Consider the following 16,968-nt stretch of genomic DNA (forward strand, 5'->3'; position numbering starts at 1 on the left):
GGTGAGAAGGTGCTGACGGCGGCCGCGGTTTCCACCGGCCCCTCCCTGGAGTTATGCACCTTCCCCTCCACCTTGGGCTCCTCGGTCGCGGCCGCAGCGCTGGAGCAACTCTTTGTTGTGGGTGAGAGGCCCGGGAGAACCTGGAGGGACGTCACCTCAAAAGTGGCGCCTAGGTCCCCTCAGTAGGGACCCTCCCCCCCGGAACCCAGGGCATCCCTGGCTGGGACAGAGCCTTCTTCCGCTCCTAGAGGGAGAGAGAGATGACAGGGTGGAATTCATGACTCAGTTCTCATGCTGTGGTGTCACTGGAGTGACTCAGCCCAGTTCACACTAGTAGGTGGTGGCAAATCCTGGAAAATCCTCGACTCCCAGGCCACTGCTATTTACCAGCCACTGGAGTGCCCACTTACATTTAGATTATGCATTCAATTTCAGCTTGATCCTTCTTGCCTTTTCTTTGCAAGTGAATTTTTTCCAACATATACCATGGCAAACTGGAGAATTTAACAGGCAAACAAGAAAGAGGGTGTTTAAGAAGCTCTTGTATTAGGCAAGGAAAATTAGATAGAGAAGAATGTTTATGAAATGCAAATGGACTATAACCTTGGATGGAGCCGGGTTAAAATACTTCAGTTAGAAAGCTGAACCTCTAATCAAGTCACCTAAGCTTATAGTTCAGGAAAGGATATTTCTTGTTCAGCTCACAAACCAATTATGCCAAACAACAAAGCATCGCCTTGCTTTACTCTGATCATCATTGTTTCAAGACAATCATATTGATATCTATCATAATGTTACTCAGTTTGGGATAGCTTCTTTTTTCCTTCTTAGATGAACTATTGTAACTTTACAATTCTTCTGAAAAGTTTGGATGAGTATTTTCATTAAAAATGTTAACTACCAAAGAGACCTGAATGTGGCCAAGGTCATCTAGATCAGTGTTCCATTCAACCCTAGTATTTAGGCACAAATACTTTTTCTGCTAATAATTCCTGGACCCTCAGAGAGTTTTCCATAGGAAAAACTTCATTAAGCCTTTTACTCTGAATGTGAGTTATAAAATATGTAGCTCTCCAGCCCATTTGCAAGTGGGAACAAACTTGTGCTCATTCATTCCATGGAAGAAAGGAAAGGAAATAGCAGGCAATATCTGTCCCTCCTTAACACACACTTGCTTACAAACTCAGTAACTGATTTTCACTTGGTTTGAGAGCTTAGTTCATTAAGAGAATCCAAGTTCCCAAAAACCGAGGGCAGAAATTGCTATTTACTCTTCTGAGAGGTGAATATGGCCATTAAGAGCATAGACCCTGGAGCCATGCCGCTTACATTTGAATCCAGACTCTATCAGTGATGGGCTTCATGACCTTGAACATATGACCTCAAAGTCTTTGATTTCTCACCTATGATATAGGAATCATTATAAGATTATAAGAATCAACTTAGATAATACATGTAAAATATTAAGTACATCAGACTCTTCCCACACACGAGGATGCAGGCCTGGAATCCACTTAGTCTGTACAATACAGTGGTGACAGAACCAAGGTAAGAAGAGCTTCATCTGTTCTCTCTGCTCTTCTTTTTATCCTTTCTTTTTCTTTCTTTTTCCTCATTCTATATCTGTCTTCACTACCTTTGCCAACATTTCCTAATCCTCTCTTCTCATGTGCTTTCCACTTACAGTGTATGGGAGAAAAGGAGACGTCTGAAAGTATATCAATGGACGAAAAGAGTTAGAAACTCTGTCTACTTCACACTGACCAGTTTTACAAATATTTGATCTCATTCCATGATTACAATTTTGGCATAGAAATAAAAGTGACATAATAATTTTTATATAGTTAATGAAATGTGTGGGTTTTGGCAAGATACTATATTTAGGATATATGTATATAAATATATATGAAAACATTTTTCAACGAGCTTATGTTGTAGGCTTGTTATATTTATCCCTTTCATAAATATTTGTTTAATTTTTTGTGCTAGCCTATACACATCCCTCGTTCTAGCACGAGAGATGCAAAGATGAACTCTTAAGATGAGGTTTTCTCAAGGAGCATAAAATACATACCTAAACCAGAATACTATGAAATAGAATATAAGAAGTACAAAAGAGATTCATATAAAGTGCTATAGAAATTCAGAGATAGAAGATGTAATTTTCAGCTGACAAAGGCATTTGAGCTAGATCTTAAAAGGTTAACTAGGATTGGGATAGATAAATAAGAGATCTTAATTTTCTAATTTTTTTTTAGAACAATCACTGCAAGGTGACTATTTTAAATGCAACGAAGAAGCTAGGACCTTTCTTAAAGACATTGCTGTAGCTGTCAAGAAATTGGTATTGTATCATCTGTAAAAGCTATTTTTTTCAATCTTCCATTTATTTCTTATCAAACTTTAATTTAGCACCAACTCTGCTCAAGGTATTTCAGTAGATGAATAGGGAAAATATTTACTCTGAATAAAAGAAAAAAAATGTTCCTTCAATTTTCTAAGCACCAGGATTGCTCAACAGTGGACTGTTTGCTCAGTTTTCCACACAGAACACTGAATTAAGACCCGTGCTATGAATGAGGGCAAGCCAGGTAGGGAGGAGTGGTCCTGGTAATAACAGAGCTCAGTGAAGGGGCTGGTCAAATGGGCAAAAGCTAGGGACACCGATATGTAAGCATCACTTAAAACAAACCACCTCTGAAATAAATTGCATGTATGGTGCGAATTAACTTAGTTCTCTATATACAATTTCTTACATAACCACTAAAAGATTTTGGCACTTATTTCACTGAAGTAGACTGTGCTGTTCAGTGAAAACAAACAGAAATTCTTTCAATTATACTAACTTGACTCCAAAACCAAACATTTAAAGAATTTCCTTTTAAAGTATCACAAACATTTCTCTGGTCCTGGATGATGTTTACAATGCCTTCTTGGCAGGGTCAGAATGGTGAAGTCTCTTCATTTGGTTAAAAAATATTGAATAAGAATCTACTACATATCGAATATCTAAAAATATAGAAATATGGCTGTAAAGTAAATAAGTTTGGGTCTACAGACTGCTAATAAAAGTTAATATCATTACTTTATATTTTTATGGAATTATGTATAGTTGTGTATGTATATTTAGAATTATACTTTATAATCACACTTACTTGAATACATGTGCTTAGTTTGTGTATATTACACTGCGCTGTGGTCTTCCGAAAGCTTTTTCCTCTGCTTTGTTTTTAGTTATGTTTTTCTCCAGGAACTGAAGGGGTCAAAATATCTCTTGTGGCTTATTAAAGTATCTAGTATGTCTCCATTTAGTATCTGAGCTGTGAAACCTCTTTAATAGAGGTTTCACATTATTTAAAGTAAAAAATTGTCACTATTATAAAAGCACTACTTGTTTATTCTGGAAAACTTAGAAAAAAATAAACAAGCAAATTGAAGAAAGTAAAAACCACGATGACCCCACGACCATTAAATAATCACAATTGACTCTTTGACAAATGGCTTTCCTACTTTCAGAGTATGGATGATGCCTCTTTTGAGTTTTATTTTTTATAGAAAAGTAATCATACTATATACACAATTACGTAATCTGCATTTCATTATTCATAAAATATAATGGTACTTTCTCAGGTCATAAAGTAACTATAGTCATTACAACCATTTATTTAAAAGATAATTTATCTATTTTTCCCACTAACAGATTTTTGAATGTTTTTCATTTTTAAAAGTCCCACCAAAAATAATAAATTAATAATAATAATAATAACAGTCCTGCCTGACTCTTTGTTTGGATTTGTAGGTTTGTATAAGACAACCATTATTGTCTTTATACCTAAGCATATTTTTATAGGCATTTTCTAATTTTTGATTAAGTTGCCTTCTTTCTCAATGTTACCCTTTTTGTTGGAGACGTTGCTTTTAAATTGATTGAAACTGCAAATAAGAAACACATGCATACTGGGAAATATGATTTCTGAGTAGAAGAAAATCATCGGAAATTAAAAGATAAGCTAACAATGACACTTTAAAAACTGATTTTAGAGTATAGTTACTTTTTCTACTGTATGTTCCAAATTAAAATAACAGCAGAAGGTGTTTAATGAAAATCAAATTTTGGTCTTTGAAAACATTTATAGGCATTGATTAGGAGATAAATCTTATTGTTTTAATGTCTTAACTTTTTAAAATATGTAATTTAAATTTTAGGAAGAAATGAGAAAAGACACAATTGATCTTCTGGAAATTGAAAGCATGGAACTCAGCAGACTATATTTTCTATTAGAAACTCTTCCCTATAACATTAGAACAGAATTAGAAGGTACTTTGAGATTAATAACTATAGAAATTCAGTTTCTCTTATAAGAAAATAGAACCAAATACTTGTAAGAAGGTGAGTTTAATTTATGATTAAATAGATTAGTTTAGTTATTTCATGTCAAAATATAGCTAGAAAGAGTACACAACACACAATGAGATCCGTAATAACTTTTCCTGACATTTTAAGTGGCAACAGTATATATATAACTTAAATTTATATAATGTAGTTTCTAAATAGACTAATGATATATAAGTCAGCCCATTCCAAATAAATATTTATCCTTTTAAATTAGGCAGCTTGACTGCCCAAACCACCATTCTGCTTTCTATCTCTATGAGTTTGGCTACTATAGGTACCTCTTGTAAATGGAATTATACAATATTTGTCCTTTTGTGACTGGTTTATTTCACTTGGCATAATGTCTTCATGGCTCATTCAAGTGGTAGAATGTGCCAGAATTTCCTCCCTTCTTAAGACTGATCAATATTCCACTGTATGTATATATATACCATGTTTTATTTATCCATTCATCCACTGAAGGATCCTTGGGTTGTTTCCTTTGGCTATTGTGAATAATACCGCTATAAAATGGCATACAAATATCTATTTGAATTGCTGCTTCCAATTCTTTTGGGTATATATGCAGAAGGGAATTTGCTGAATTGTATGGTAATATGGTAATTTTATATTTAATTTTTTGAGAAACTGCTAAACTGTTTTCCACAGTGATTGCACCTTTTTACATTCCCACCCACAATGCACAAAGGTTCCAACTTCTCTGTACCATTGCCGACACTTGTTATTTCCTCTTTTTGTTTTTTCAATAATAGCCATCCTAATGAGTGTGAAGTGATATCTCATTGTGGTTTTCATTTGCATTTCCCTAATGATTGGTAATGTCGAGCATCTTTTCATGTGCTTATTGGCCATTAGTATATCTGTCTTGGAGAAATGTCTATTCAAGTCCTTTGCCCATCTTTTAATCAGGTTGCTTGTTTTGTTGTTATTGGGTTATAGGAATTCTTTATGTACTCTGGATGTTAACCCCATATCAGATATATAATTTGCAAATATTTTGTCCCATTCCATGGGCTGCCTTTTCACTCTGTTGATAGCGATTTTGATGCACAAAAGTTTTAAATTTTGATGTAGTCTGGTTTACTTTTTTCATTGTTGTCTGTGCTTTTGGTGTCATATTCAAGAAATCATTCCATGAAGCTTTCCCCATATGTTTTCTTCTAAGAGTTTTATAGTTTTAGCTCCTACATTTAGATCTTTGATCCATTTTGAGTTAAATTTCGTGTTTGGTACAAGGTAAAGATCCAGCACTATTTCTCCAGCTGCCAGGAGTGTCGATTGAGGCGCACAGCTCAGTTCCTCTGCAGGAATTGCCCTTGACAAAAGAGAAAGGCTTCACTCCAGGTTAAAGTCCCTCCCCAGGTGCTACCGATTGGTCACTGTGAGAGTACAAGGCCTACCTCCTTTGACTTGATGGAGAGCAACTCCAAAGTGTCATCACAGCTCGAAAGTACATCGCCATTTAACCTCTCCTTCTGCTCACCCCTGCTTCCCTTATTTCCTCAGAGGAGATGTGCCCAAGAGCACTACCCAGTGAATTTCCTACACACAAATTTTGGAACCTGTTTCCCCAGGAGCCCGACCTAAAATCGTGGTCTAAATAAATTTTTACAAAACACTTTTTAAGTAGATGTTTCAGTTATCCACTTATTACCTCGCAGATCCAAGTCTACCTTTATTGTCTGCTCTGTCTTAAGGGAGCCGGACCCTGTAAATTTCAGCTGGCACAATGTTAAGCTTTGTTAGTAGAGAGCACTAGAGGGGGATTGGAGGAAGAAGAGGCTCTCTTCCTGGTTCCAGGGTGCTCAGCTTGGCAGACTCTTGCAGGGCATGCAGCTTCTCCATGCCAGGGTCCTGCAGCATGCAGGTGTCTGAAGTGCCTAGTAGCTTCCTCGAGTAGCCATTGGGCAACTTCATGGTAGATTGCTATCAGTGAGGCACCTCCCCATGAACAGCTTCCCCAGCACTCTTGGGTGGTTTTGCAGTGAGTTCTAAAGTATGGCACCTCTTTTGGACTGGTTTCCCAACACCCCAGAAGCCAGATTTCCAGCAAGTTTGCCAGCCCAGCATTTCACAAACTTCTTTACCATCCAGTGAGCCACAGCCTCCTCTAACGAGGTCTCGATCTCAGGTGTGCAGATGCTGCTTCCTCAAGGGCACTCTGTCTCAGCCCTAGGAATAATGGCTGCTCCTTATGCCGGCTATTCCTGAATTCTTTAGAGTTCTCTTTACTTCTTACTATTCATTCCTTCATCACTCTAACCCTCTGTAATAGTTAATAATTCTTTATATTAAAATTTCCCTATCAGTTTCCTATAAAATTTCTATGACCTAAGTAGACCCTCAGTGATGCAGTCAGTTTTAAAACAATATGCATGGTGTGAGTCTAGTTAGGCAGGGAAAATACAACAAACTATGCAGAGAGAAAATAACACTTAGAAGAAATCTGTGTGCCAAAGGTAGAATTAAGAGTGTTTTTGTTTAATTCTCTTTGGTTTTTTATTTTCTATGTTGGGTTACTTTTATAGCCAGGGAAAATATTTTAGCAAATCAAAACCACAATGAGATACCACTTCACACCTGTTAGAAAGGCTATCATCAATAGGACAAGTAATAACAAGTGTTGGAGAGGTTATGGAAGAAAAGGAACTCTCGCGCACTGCTGGTGGGAATGCAAATACTATGGAAAACAGTATAGCAGTTCCTCAAAAAATTACCATGTGACCAACAATCTCTCTTCTGGGTATCTACCCAGAAAATTTTAAAATATTTATCTATAAAGATATATGCACCTTACTGTTCATTGCAGCATTATTCACGGTGGCCAAGATATGGAAACAACCAAAGTGTCCTTCAATAGATGATTGGATAAAGAAGATGTGGTACATATGTACAATGGTATATGACTCAGCCATAGGAAAAGATGAAATACTGCCACTTGCGACAACATGCTAAGCTAAATAAGTCAGACAGAAAAAGTTGAGAACCATATAATTTCACTTATATGTGTAATAAAAAAAACTGAAATCAACAAACGAACAAGACAAACAAAAACTCAGAGACACAGACAACAGTTTAGTGGTTACCAGAGGGAAAGGAGGAAGGGGAGGAGGTAGATAAAGGTAAAGGGGGTCAAATATATGGTGACAGAAGGAGATTTGACTTTGGGTGATGAACCCACCGTGCAATATACAGATGAGGTATTATTGAATTGTATACTTGAAACCTATATAATTTTATTAACCAATGTCACGCCAATAAATTTTATTTTAAAAAAGGATAAATATTTTAGAAGGAAAAACATTACATATGAGCTTATAAGATCCTTGATACACGTGGAATACTTAACCAAGTAAATTTAATTGGCCTTATGAATAAAGCTTTGCTACTCAAAATATGGTTCTTGAATCATCAGCATCACCTGAAAGCTTGTTACAAAATGCGGAATCTCTAGGCTCATCTTATACCTACTGTATTAGAATCTCTATTTTAGCAAGATCCCCAAATGATATATATGCATTTTTGAGACAGATAGTTCAAGAAGCCCTTCGACAATGAGCAATTTAACTAGTAGCCTAAAAAAGTAACCCAGTTCTCTCTGGAAAGGTACCAGTTCATTTCTAGGAAATTTGATGTGTAGAAATGGGTCATCCAGTACTTTTATAAACAGCAACGTTCAAAAATCAGTGTATTTTTGCCATCTATCTATCATGTACTGAAGTACTCCTCTGAAGTCTTATGTGATTACACTGATTTGTTATTTATAGATGAATAATTAGTTCTTTAACACACTGGGTTCCTCAGAAAGCAGAACCGAAGGTGATGGCTTTTGCACGGTTAATTTTATTACGGAGTATAATTTTATTAGGGAGTATAAAGAGGGAGGTGGAATGAGGAGACCAAAGCAGGGAGAAGGCAGAGCCAATATGGGGTGCAATAGGACTGCCGCCAAATGCAACTAATGAAGTATGAGAACATGCCCCCAAGACAGAGTTACCTCTTCTCAGGACTATCCAGGCACCGGCTTCTGCCTATCATTGGTTCAAGGGTTTCCCCACCTCCCCCACTTTGGGTTATACATGCATGGGTGTGGGTGTCTAAGGAATTCCCATGGTAGAGGAAACAGAGAAGTCCTAGGCAGGAGGTGAGAAGTGAATAGAAAAGACAGGAATCAGGTGCTGTCACACGGTTCCAGTCTGAAGTTGCTCAGAGCCCATAAAAAGCTGGTCACCATAGCAGAAGCTGAAATAAGGGAAATAATTGATAGATAAGGTCACAAGGGTTTAAAGGGGTAAGAGGTGTCTGATACAGGAATATAATTAAACGAATTTTTCAAAGAAAGACAATTTGTTCGTGATTTGAAAAATCAGTATCTACGATTGTGTTGTTTCTCAAATAATTTAGTAACATTTCCACTTACTTTTAAGAATGTGTCAGAGATGCTCGCAGATTAAATCTTTTTGAGATAAATCAATTACAAATGAAAATTACAAGGATGAATAATGAAATTGAGCTTCTGAAGAAGACAATACTAGATCTGAATGAAATTAATGAATCTCTGGGGTAAGTACTCTTTTTTTATTCAATACCTGAGGGAATTGGGGTCTGGGGGTGGAGTGAGAAAATTGTCCTAAGGGGTTTGCCATCTGGCCTAACTAGTGCAGGGCAAGTTAAGAGATGAAGATCACTTGTAGAAGGTGACCTGGGCTGATGAGGGGTGTGTGATGGCTATAGAGAGCTGAGAAGGAGAGCAGAAAATTTTCAACCACTGCAGCCAGGAGACCTGTAAAATTCCTGAAGCAATCCAGCACAAGGAATTAGGAGGAGACATCAGAGTCCAGGGACGCCTTTCCTGAAGTAGGCTCTCAGAACACCTGTTCTGAGAGATGTCCATGAAAAAGAAAGTTCATCATCACATAAGTTTGAGAAATAGTGCATACTCTAACCCCTGTTGGGGACTCACAATGCAGAGTTGTACGTGGTGCATGCTAGCTGCAATCACCAGAGACTGCAATTTAAATTAGACTATCAATTTCTAAACAAATAAGATGTACCAAGACTGGAATATTCATTTTAGATGGCCATATCATCACATCCTTACAGACCAGAGATTCTCAAACTTCATCGTGCATCAGAATCACCTGGAGTGATTGTGAAAACAAATTATCAAGGACACCCTTGGTTAAATTATCAGATTTGGTAGGTCTAGAGGTGAGGGTGAGAACTTGCATTTCTAACAAGATCCCAGGTGATGCTGATGCTGCTGGTAGGTCCTGACCACACTTTGAGAATCACTGATCTAGAGAAATCTTTATGGAAAGGCAAATCACAGACATAAGGTGCGTTGCTTGATAAGCTAGCTTCATCAAGCTATAATCACTTGTTGCACCCATTTTTCAAAAAAAGCTGCATGTCAAGGTGCCCACACTCTGACAGGTGGTCCTCTCTTGACAGTCTTCAAAAACTGAATACAAGAAAGCTTTTGAGTGTAATTTCCTTAGGTTCCGCATTAGGTTGCTGTGTGCTATCTTCTCAACCCATCCCAGTATACATAATTTGGGTTTTTGATTTGACAAGTTTTGTTTCACTTCGCCTCCCTGAGGCTACTCAATCTTTAGGTTGATTCATTCTTAGAACGCTTCCTCTATTAACAAATAGAGGAAGATAAATGGGTCAGATAAATGACCCATTATCTGGCCTAGGCTTCTTTTTATTGCATTTCTGTGGTGGATTTGACTTCTGGAAATTGAACTTACCAACAACCTGTTTCTATTTTCCTGAACCTTTGCACACAGTCTCCCGAACTAACATCTTTAGTACTGGGGACTAGGAAAAGGAAAAAGAAATTTATATTGCAGGAGCTTTTTAAAAAAGAAACTGGTACCAACTATCCCTCCTCCAAATCTTTTATTGTTAGCCCCAAGGTAGATGTTTCTTGCAGTCTTAAGATCTTCCTCCAGTAGATGTAACCAATTGATGTGTGACATTAATGTCCCCTCTTAAACTCAGATTTGGCTGCAGATGAGAGAACCTAAGAGGGTTCAAATTAAGTTTCAAGTATCCTCTGAACAGTGAAGATGAACCTGGCGCTCTCCTCCCCTAACTCTTGTCCATCAGAGGAAGGCTAGCTTTCTCCTGGGCCCTCCCTGCTGAGTGATGGCATCAAAAGATGGCTGGAAGGGTGGTGGGATGTTTACCTGTCTTTGGCTTACCTGTATATCTCTGGATGATAAGATAGATATGGCAATGCTATGTATCAAACCATTCGTCTGCCCAGATTTCATTTACCAGTTCAAAAGTGTTTTTGAATCATTGTATTCTTTAAACCAAAATATCTCATAGTTACTACTCGGTATATAGCGGGGAGAGGGGAGTGAGGCTGGACCACATGACATTTTTACAGTGGTAAACAGTGACAAGGTTGACACTTGTCTTGTGTCCTCATCTCAATCAAGTTTAGGCAATCACTAATATAAATACAACTCTAAAATCAGAATCCTTTACGATTTCCCTCTTTGTGGTGGTTCATCTCACCAAACTTCAAATTCCTTTCTTAAAAGCCATACTTTTCATGCAATGAATAATTTTTTTTTCTCCTAGTGAAGAGCAAGAAGAGCTGGTGAAGCAGCATGAAAAGATTGTCCTGTCACTCAACCACACAATGGAAGAAAAAGCCAGTACCACTATTTACATCAATGAGACTTATACCAAAATAAATATGGAGAGAGAAGAAATAAGATTGCAAGAAAAATGTGTTCAAGATATAGAGAAGCAAATAGAAAAAGAAAGAGAAGAATATTTGAAAAGAAAACAAAAGTTGACTGAAGAGGTAAGTGGCACGATTTATTTTTTATAATACAGAATAGCACAGAATCTTGGACAGGAAATGGGAAATCATTTACTTATCCTCAAGGCCAGCCAGCGCTCCCATGGTATCTTCTGTGAACACTGAGATGGGAATAAAGTAGAGACTCAAGGACACTGGAGTCTTTGGGAAGACATTTGATTGTACAGCAGCATCTCAGTTCATGAGAAAGAATATGAGTGACAAGATTTGTAACATTAGGCGTCCCCTTGTTCATATGCAACCTTACAAGGACAAGGAATTTGCCTCCATGTTATCTGGTTGCCTGCAACAGTTCTGAGGCCATGTGTCTCTGGACAGGACCAGGAAGTTCAGCCCTGCCACAGCTTGCTGCTCCTACTGAATGAATCTCAGAGAAGCAGCCAGTAGAGGGGCAGGGCAGAGCCAAAGGCACTAAGAGAACAGAGTCTCTTGAGGCCACCAATTTTGTGAGCGGGGGTAGAGGGAATAATGACTGCATCTTGCTGTCTGCTAGGCTATATTAATTAAAATTCACCATCAGAATAGTTTACCATGGGTTCTTCTTTGTTCTGCTTCTGGTTGCCCCAGGAGAGGCAGGGCTGTCTCCATATTAGCGGTGCCCCGTATCAGTCTTCTTTCTCCCTCTGTAGTGGAGGCCTACCTCATGATGAAAATTGCTGTTGAGCTCCTGATGTCTTATCCATGATGGGAGTTGCCATAACCTCAGTTTATAAATGCAGGAAATTGAACTTGAGCTATCCTTTGAAGCACCTACATCTTCTGGAATAGTTCTACACTAAAACTATTATTTTTCTTGAATATAGATAGCTCAGCCTTGGAACAGGTGCTTTGTAAAGCAGCTGAACAGTTGTTCCTTGGGCCATCTGTAGCCACTAAACTGAATTTGTAAAAGCCCAGCTCCCCAGAGGGGCTGGATGAAGGGGGGTTGAAGCCAGCTGCAGTGCTGGAATCAGTTGAAATGTATGTCTCAAAAACAGAGAGGGACACACATCACTGGGCAAGACTTCACTCGGTTTCACTGTTATCACAAAGAAATGGAAATTTCAGAACAAGAGCCGAAAGGCATTTTGTTGTTTTCATGCCCTTTTGAGAACGAGGCTGAGCAGTACTCAGATCGCCCCACTGTCTCCGGCCCTCTCCTGAATGCATGACTCCATTCTCTCTGCGCAATCCAGACCCCTAAGCTGGAGCAGCTCACTTACATTACGGGGGTCCAAAGTGGGGTATGACTGTGTGGGCACAGCTGGGCGTGGGGCGAGGAATGTAGAGCCTGTCCTTTGTCCTTACTTCCCCTGGGACCTATATGGTCAGTCAGCAGTGGCACTGGATCTGCACTTTGCCCACCAGAAGGAAGGCTCCGCAGGCCAGGGCTTCTGTCTGTGTTCTTCATGGCTGTGTCCCAGCACCAGGGACAGTGCCTGGCGTACCTCACACACAGTGGGCACTCTATAATATTGATTCATTGAATGAATGAGTTTCTAACTTCATTTTAAGTCCTATGGGGAAGTTTTTTCCTCTTTTTTATTTTTTTAATATAAATGTTAAAATGCAAGAAAGGAAGCCCAGAAGGGCTTAAAACAGGGAATTTGCAAACGTAATAGGTTCCTCCATGTGTAAATAGTCTATCTCAGGGTCCACAGACTTTTTCTGAAAGGGGCCAGATTGTAAAGATTTAAGGCTTTGTGGGCCATAGGGTCTCTGTCACAACTACTCAACTCTGACATTTTAGCATGACAGTAGCCATAAATAATACTTAAATGAATGAGAGCAGTTTTACAAAAACAAGTGGTGGCTGGATTTGGCCCACAGGTAGTAGTTTGTTTACCCTTGGTTTACCTTCCTGGGAAAGTGCACCAGTAGGAATTCCTGATGTAGGGCAGTGTTCAGGACAAGTTAATGCAGTGGCTCATCCTTCCTCTCTTCCTTTTTCTGAAGCTTGATTTTCCTCATGGTCACAAGGCGGCTGCCAATAATGACAACTGGACTCTATGCTTCCTTATTCAAGTAAAAAGAGGAAAACTTGTCTTAACTAAAGACCATAAGTCTTCTTGCTGTGTCTGATCCAGCCAGGTTAAGACATCACCCATCTTGGGAACAGTAATGGATCCTAAAGGAATGTCGTGTGCCATGGGCTAGACGAACTGAAGTGGATATGAAGACGTAAACCACCAATGTTCGCTAAAGGCACGATAGGCTGTGGTAACAGCCTGTTAATTCTCTTTACTTCCTAAGAGAGAGGAAAAACTATTACAAGTATTAGAAAGTCTTCAAACCCTTGAGATCTCCCCTAATACAAAACAAAATGCTTTTTGCTAATACCATTTCTATAGTTGCAAGACCTTGGGAGAAGGCTTAGGCCAAAGCATGAACACAGAATTCCAATTTTCAGCAAAATTATTAATCACAAAGTTTTATTCAATTGTGCTCTGGTGCAGAGATCACTGATTATGATCACATTCATTCAGTGTAGCCACTTTGGGTGACTTGGTTGGTGGTTTTGATAGAAAGCCACTCAAACATATGTTTTTATAACTCTTTAATATACAGTTGAATATGCTTTTTCAGACCTTGCTACTCTGTCAGTTACCTTTTCTTGATAATTCATTTTGCCAGACAAATTCATTGATGTGTTTGATAAGCGAGTGACTTACTCCATTAGGTTCTGACAAGTGATCTGAATGTTTGATCTTGGTAAAATGGTAAGAAGTTGTCCAGGATTGTAAGCAGCCCTATCGTCAATATTTTATTTACTCTGACCTTGGTCTGTCTTATTTCCCATTAAATAATGTGGAATTAGGTTTCATTCCTTCCTTTGACTCTCCTAATCTGTGTAGCACACTATAAATCTGGTAACTACTGCTATGGTGCTTTACTAGTAAATTACTACAATGGCTATTGCTTTTATAATTTGCTATTAATGATCATTGTTTCGTTGCCCTTATAAATTTGCTTTTATAACATTTTATAATGTTCCTTGTGGTTCACTAATTTTTCTGTGATTCTATAAAACAGGCAAACCCAGATTTATTTATTTTTTATTTTTGATGTATTTAGATTAAATATAGTGTGCTTAGATTGAATTTGAATTAGGTCGACAAAATATAAAAATATTTTTTAAATTTTGTTGTCCTCATGTTTTTTGATTGGTTTGTAATGTTTGTCACTACAGATTAATGAATATAAAAATCTCTGTAAGCTTAAGAGACAGGACACTCGTCAAAAGAAGAAAGAATTGGATAAATTAAGTCACGAAGTGACAAAAATTAAAGAAACAGTCACTACCAGCACAGTGGTAAGAAAGAATAAACTATGTTTTTTAAGCCTGACCCAGGCACCTCAATATATACTACCTTAAACATAACTGATAGTGGATGTTTTTTAAAAAAAGGAATTGATTTTAATTCATCTTCATGCTATTCTGGAAAAATATTTCTGGCATGTTAACATTTTCTGATACTTTATGTAAAGCGTTATAGTGCAATCACATTTTCTTCTTTAGGAGTATGGTAGAAAGAAGGAAGCTTTGCATGCCTCAGGTGCAAATTGCATTTGATGGGTCAAAATACTATAAAAGATGATTTTTAAAAGATGCACAGAGAACAAACCAATGCATATAGAACCATATAATGCACAGAACATTTCTTTGATATTGCTTTATTTTACTTAACGAAATGAATAACCACGAAAAGATTCCTTAATTTTGAATGTGTGATAATAAAATAGAATTTAGGCTCTCCATGTATATTAGGTAGAAGGAGATTAATATGGAAAGGAGACTATTTGTCAATTTGAATTCAAAAATACTTCATAACTCTTCAAGAAAACCGAAGCTTATGGAGGTGATTATAATCAAGGAAGTTAATGTTAATGGCACTTCTATGTTAGTTAAAATGGAAAGGCCAGTTAATCTTCTATCTCAATTAGTTGAATTACTGAGTCTTTATTTCTTCTATCTGTATTGAGAAATACATGTAAAATTATATGGGGCAGCAGTGATAGTGAAGCATCACACTTATCAGAATACTCAGCTAATTTCATTATACTTTTTATAGGGTGGTTCTGATCATCTTAGTTAGACTATATCGGTTATGACATCCAATTACAAAACATTAATAAAATCAAAACTTTCCATCAAATATGTGCATTTAAAAAGATCATTATCTGTTTCTTTAAATACTGACATGGTAAGGAAGCATGTGTCAGGTTGGGCTCAAAGGAGAACACAGGGGTTGTAAAATAGATTTTATGTGGGTGTCCAAGTTCGTATCTCCAGTTTGTGCCTTACCAATCATAAGCCAAGTGCCCTCTTCCAGACCTAGCTTGGGAAAATGAAGTACATGTTCCTTAACCTGTATTCCAAAGATCCCTAAAGCCAAATGAGACAAGGCCTGAAGGTGTCATTTTCCATCTCCCCCAATCTAGCCTGCAGCACCCAGGCCTAGTTAATTCCCACCCCATTTCACCAGTGAGAATAGCGTTTAAAGCAGAAGCTTGAGTGTCACAGAGACCTGGGTTCAAATATTGGCTCTACCAGTTTTCTCTCCTATAAAATGTGGTAACATTATTGCCTTCTTCAAAGGGCTTTTGTGGAGGTCAAAAGAGGTAATGCCTGTAAGGCTTTTAGCTGAGTGCTTTGTAATTGGCGAAGTCTGTTGTTGTTATTGCCTGAGATTAGAAAACATTTTGGCTGTGGACTGAGACAATAGGGAATTTCAGATTAATCTTCATATGGTACCTTTAGTTTAGAAAACTCTGCAGCCAGGTCAAGCTGATGTCATGTTGGCAGAAAAAAATAATAGTGTGTGGTTCTCAAGGTGGCCTACACGTCCAGGGCAGGCAGGACTGAAGGCTAGCAGTAACCGACGTCAGAGCCAACAGCCTTCAGCCATTAGTCACTAATCCTGATGACTGGCCAGAGTCCTTTAGACATTCTGCTAATTTTTCATGGGAGTTCTAGGATTTTAGACCCCTGTTACTCTGTAGCTAATTATGGCCGAGAAATTCAGTCACATGGGTGCTTTAGAGAAAGAAATAGTTTGGGGAGAGCTATCACTCACCTATCTCACCTGGCATGGTGGAGAGAACCTCTATGCTCCCCGCAGATGTTTCTCTGCCCCCATGTTGATGTGCAGGGTTCAATGGCATTAAATAATCTGTCCATGGTAACTCTCTGCCAGAGGGAAGGGGAATTAGACCAGTTTCATTTTCCCTCACGAGCCAAAATGCAGACCCAAAGCTTTCATAAGTTTGCTTCCTGCATTGAAAAAATATCTATTTCACTATGAATTTTCTTCATCCATGTTGATTTTTTAAAAATCATGCTAACATATTTTCACAGTATCCAATCTTTCATTTCCGAACTTCTGATTAAGACTTAAGAAAGAAAAATTCTTTTCAGCATGAACATAGCTATTCATTAAAGTAAAAGACTTAATTTGTTGTGACTTTTTTTATAATGGTCATTTATAGTATCATGGAATAATATTTTGAAGGTGAGTATGAAAATATAGATTTGTTTATTTTTTTAAATGATAGTCAAAACGAATTTATGTCTTGAAAGTTGTTCTTAGAGTTTTCACATCCTCGCTATTATATTTGATTGTTCTTCCTTCTCAATTTTTTTTCCTGATAATTTCAGAATTATTTTTATCCAAATTTGTGTTTTGAAGAAACAGTTATAATGATGGCTTTTATTTTAACTAAAGGACACTTCCAGTGTAAAAGT

General features: G+C 37.8%; 1 protein-coding gene across 1 annotated transcript in view; it reads left to right on the forward strand.

Moving 5' to 3' along the window:
* The window catches only part of CCDC175 (coiled-coil domain containing 175), a 57,002-nt gene that overhangs the window by 762 nt on the left and 39,272 nt on the right, over positions 1–16,968 (forward strand). Inside the window, exons 2-6 of the mRNA XM_011386288.1 lie at positions 2,259–2,344; positions 4,207–4,318; positions 8,824–8,959; positions 10,997–11,225; positions 14,413–14,535. Of these exons, the coding sequence (XP_011384590.1) occupies positions 2,259–2,344; positions 4,207–4,318; positions 8,824–8,959; positions 10,997–11,225; positions 14,413–14,535 (686 nt within the window). The remainder of the gene's footprint in view (positions 1–2,258; positions 2,345–4,206; positions 4,319–8,823; positions 8,960–10,996; positions 11,226–14,412; positions 14,536–16,968) is intronic.

The sequence above is a fragment of the Pteropus vampyrus genome, unplaced genomic scaffold (assembly GCF_000151845.1).
Source record: "Pteropus vampyrus isolate Shadow unplaced genomic scaffold, Pvam_2.0 Scaffold15, whole genome shotgun sequence".
In the NCBI taxonomy this organism is placed as follows: domain Eukaryota; kingdom Metazoa; phylum Chordata; class Mammalia; order Chiroptera; family Pteropodidae; genus Pteropus; species Pteropus vampyrus.